This window comes from Loxodonta africana, chromosome 2, assembly GCF_030014295.1.
Source record: "Loxodonta africana isolate mLoxAfr1 chromosome 2, mLoxAfr1.hap2, whole genome shotgun sequence".
NCBI classification, from domain to species: domain Eukaryota; kingdom Metazoa; phylum Chordata; class Mammalia; order Proboscidea; family Elephantidae; genus Loxodonta; species Loxodonta africana.
Window position 1 is genome coordinate 202,578,814 of NC_087343.1, and position 3,624 is coordinate 202,582,437.

At 40.8% G+C, this 3,624-nt stretch overlaps 1 protein-coding gene across 1 annotated transcript; it reads left to right on the forward strand.

The window, feature by feature from the left end:
- Nucleotides 1-275: 275 nt before the first annotated feature.
- LOC100677325 (olfactory receptor 2Y1-like) lies at nt 276-2,288 on the forward strand. Its single transcript, XM_064279784.1, has one exon. The coding sequence runs from the start codon at nt 731-733 to the stop codon at nt 1,667-1,669; it is 939 nt and encodes a 312-aa protein (XP_064135854.1). The 5' UTR covers nt 276-730; the 3' UTR covers nt 1,670-2,288.
- The last annotated feature ends 1,336 nt before the right edge of the window (nt 2,289-3,624 follow it).

Below are 3,624 nucleotides of genomic sequence, written 5' to 3' on the forward strand. Positions count from 1 at the left end.
TTGAGACCTTAGCCTTCTTGTCCATGGATTCTAATCTACTGATATAAGCTTCCTAATAGATCAAGAAAAAGAGTAAAAGAGACCAACATAGGGTACAAATGCTACATTTTTACACCTTAGATTTTTGAAGGCAGCTTTCACATTATTACATTTGGTCCTTACCACAATGCCTAAAGCGAGGTAATACATAACCTCTACTTTAGGACAAGGAAACACCAGGTCCAAGTCATTAAGGAGGCTGGCTAAACTCATAGAGTAAGCAGGCAGCATGAATAGGGTTCAAATGAAGATCATATTATTCCTAATCCAGAGATCTCCACCCTCAAGAAAAGAAGAGTAAGAAAAGGAGAAGACTGAACAGAACAGAGCTGAATAGCAAAGTAGATAATAAAATACATGACTTAAGAGTATTTAGGGAATACTGTGAAATAATGTGTTAACTCATGTTCTTCACAAACCAAACCAAAACAAACCTAATTGCTGTAGTGTCAATTCTGACTCATGAGGACCCCATGCGTTTCAGAGTAGAGCTGTGTTCCATAGCATTTTCAGTGGTTGTGATCTTTCAGAAGTAGACTGCCAGGTCCTTTTCCCCAGGTTCCTCTGGTGGGATTCGAACCTCCCGCCTTTCAGGTAATAGCTGAGGGCTTAACTGTTTAGAGAAACACAATCCCATGTTCTTCATAAGAGAAATTAAATTGTCTTCTTGTATTTGAACAGGTGAAAGACTATGGGAAGATTCAACACTAGTTACCGAGATGGCTTCATTTTGGTGGGCTTCTCAGATTGGCCTCAACTGGAACTTGCCCTTTTTGTCTTTATTTCAATTTTCTACTCTCTAACTCTCTTTGGCAATACTACCATCATAGCTCTTTCCTGCCTGGATCATCGGTTGCACACACCCATGTACTTTTTCCTCTGCCATCTCTCCTTCCTTGACCTCTGCTACACTACCAACATTGTTCCTCAGCTTCTGATCAACCTTCATGGATCTGACCAGACCATCACCTATGGAGGGTGTATGGCCCAGCTCTTTATCTTCCTTGCTGTGGGCTCCACTGAATCTGTACTCCTGGTGGTAATGGCCTTTGACCGCTATGCTGCTGTCTGTCGACCGCTCCACTACACGACCATTATGCACCCCTCTTTCTGCCAGACACTGGCTCTCATCTCCTGGGCAGGAGGGTTCATGAACTCTGTGGTTCAGACAGGCCTCATGATGGCCATGCCGCTCTGTGGCCCCCATCACCTGAACCACTTCTTCTGTGAGATGCCTGTGCTACTGAAGCTGGCTTGTGAGGACCCACATGGCACAGAGGTCAAGATGTTTGTGGCCAGAGTCATCATTGTGGTGTTTCCTGCAGCACTAATTCTAGGCTCTTACGTACACATTGCTCAGGCAATGCTGAGGGTCAGATCAATTGCTGGACACAGAAAGGCTTTTGGGACTTGTGGGTCCCACCTCTTGGTTGTTTCCCTTTTTTATGGCTCAGCCATGTACACATACCTCCAACCCACACATAGTTATTCTCAGAGTGAGGGAAAGTTTGTTGCCCTTTTTTATACTATAATTACCCCCATGCTTAATCCTCTGATTTATACCCTAAGGAACAAGGATGTGAAGGGGGCCCTGAGGAAGGCACTATGGAAAGACAGAGGCTCACGGTAGGAGGGAGAAAGGAGGACCAATACAATTCTCTGTAATAGCTCTCAGGTCGTGGAGCAACATCCTGTTCCTGGTAGAGCAATTGGTGAGTAGAAAATAGTCCTTGGTAGGCCTCAGGATTTTAGCACCTTATCTGCCTTGCTTGGGAGTTGGAAGTGGGGATCTTTTGGTGCTCTTTCTAGTTCAATGTCTTTGATCATTTTACAAGAGGGAGCAAGTGTTGATATATATATATCTCAACTTTCCAAAGAAATGAAGTTGGGAAGGGGATATTGTGGACATTTTGGAGAGAAGCTGGGTTCTAGACAAGCCTGAGAGTGAGAAAAGACTTACTTCAAAATGACAGCACCTTTTCTAAGGTCAGTGATTCCCAGCATGGTGTCATGTAAATAAATGTGCCCAAAGGCTGAGGACAAGAGTTCACTCCTGCTCTTCTACAAATTACCTGTGGCCCTGACCATGTTCCCTCACTTCTTAGGGCCCATTCTGAAGGTCTCTTACATAACCACTTTATGATACTTAGAGCAAATAAAGAGATCATAAACAGAGGTACTTACATGGAGCACGTAGAGTCTGAGACATGGATGTCATTTACCTACTTGAAGAAAAAAGTAAAATTATTTCAGTGGCACTGACTGAGTCAAGGAAACATCAACATCTCATCAGTTCCACTGAGAGTTTCACAAAACTGGACAAGATATTTTACATGCAAAAGAGAGGAAAAGAAAGAAGAGAGAAAAAAAGAGAGAAGAAATAAGCATAAAAATAAAGATCCAAGAGGAAGTGATATAGGAGAGAAGAAAGAATAGTGGGGAGTGACAGAGATGAGAAAAAGAGAGTCCTGTGGTACAAAGCAGTAGGATGCTCAGAAAGCTTTAGGTCAAAGTATGAAGACAGTGGATACCTGAAATTCCACCTCTGTCATGTCGTTCCATGTACTTAAATGTTGGTGTCATGTTAAAGTGCAAGTTCCCTTGTTAATAGCCTTTTACAATCTCAGTAATTTTCCTGTTGAGTTAATCTTTTGTTCCAATAATGATAAATACTATTTATGTAATTAAATAAAACTTTATTGCATAGATTGTCATTAATACAGTAACATTGTGAGATAGCTTTGATATATTCCCTATTTATTCATGATGAAATAGAAGTTAATGGGGTTTACATAAGTTATCCAAGTTCACATAGCAAACATGAGGTGACACTGAGCTCCTGGTTTATGTAACAATAAATCCAACCCTTACTACTACATCTTGCCAATTCTCTCTCTGTCTCTTTTTTTTGGAGGGTGGATTTTTAATAGGGAATGTTAAGTTTAGAAAGAAAGGTAGTTGGAGAGGCAATCAAATATGAGTTTAACATACTTTACAATTTTACTTCAGCTCATCCTGGCCAGGGTTTTGGACATTTCTGAGTTACTCAAGTGTTCTTTGGTCAGAGGGAATATTTCCCTGCATAAAGTTAATATTCCTTGTAATAATACTTCCCATTTAGTGGCACAAGTGGTTTGTGCTTGACTACTAACCTAAAGATTGGTAGTTTGAACCCACACAGTAACACTACAAAAGAAAAACCTGGTGATCTGCTTCCTTAAAGATTACAGCCAAGAAAACCCTATGAAGTAGTTCTACTCTCTCACACATGGAATCGCCATGAGTCAGAGTTGATTTGACAGTAGTAGGTTTATTACAGTCCACACACCATGCCATACAATATATACCATTATCACATTTAATTTTTACAACATGAAAGATAGGTATTATCCCCCGCCCCCAAACTTGTATTAATCAAGAGACTAAAGGTTAGTTATTTATTTTGAGTGACTTGCTTCAAGTTACACAGCCGCTAAATTAAAGGTTAGGATTTGAATCTGGCTTGTCTTATTCCAAAGCCTACCCAGCTAGCCCCTACCTAAGAACTCCATGTTTATTAGCTCACTGTACTAATCAACAGAGCTG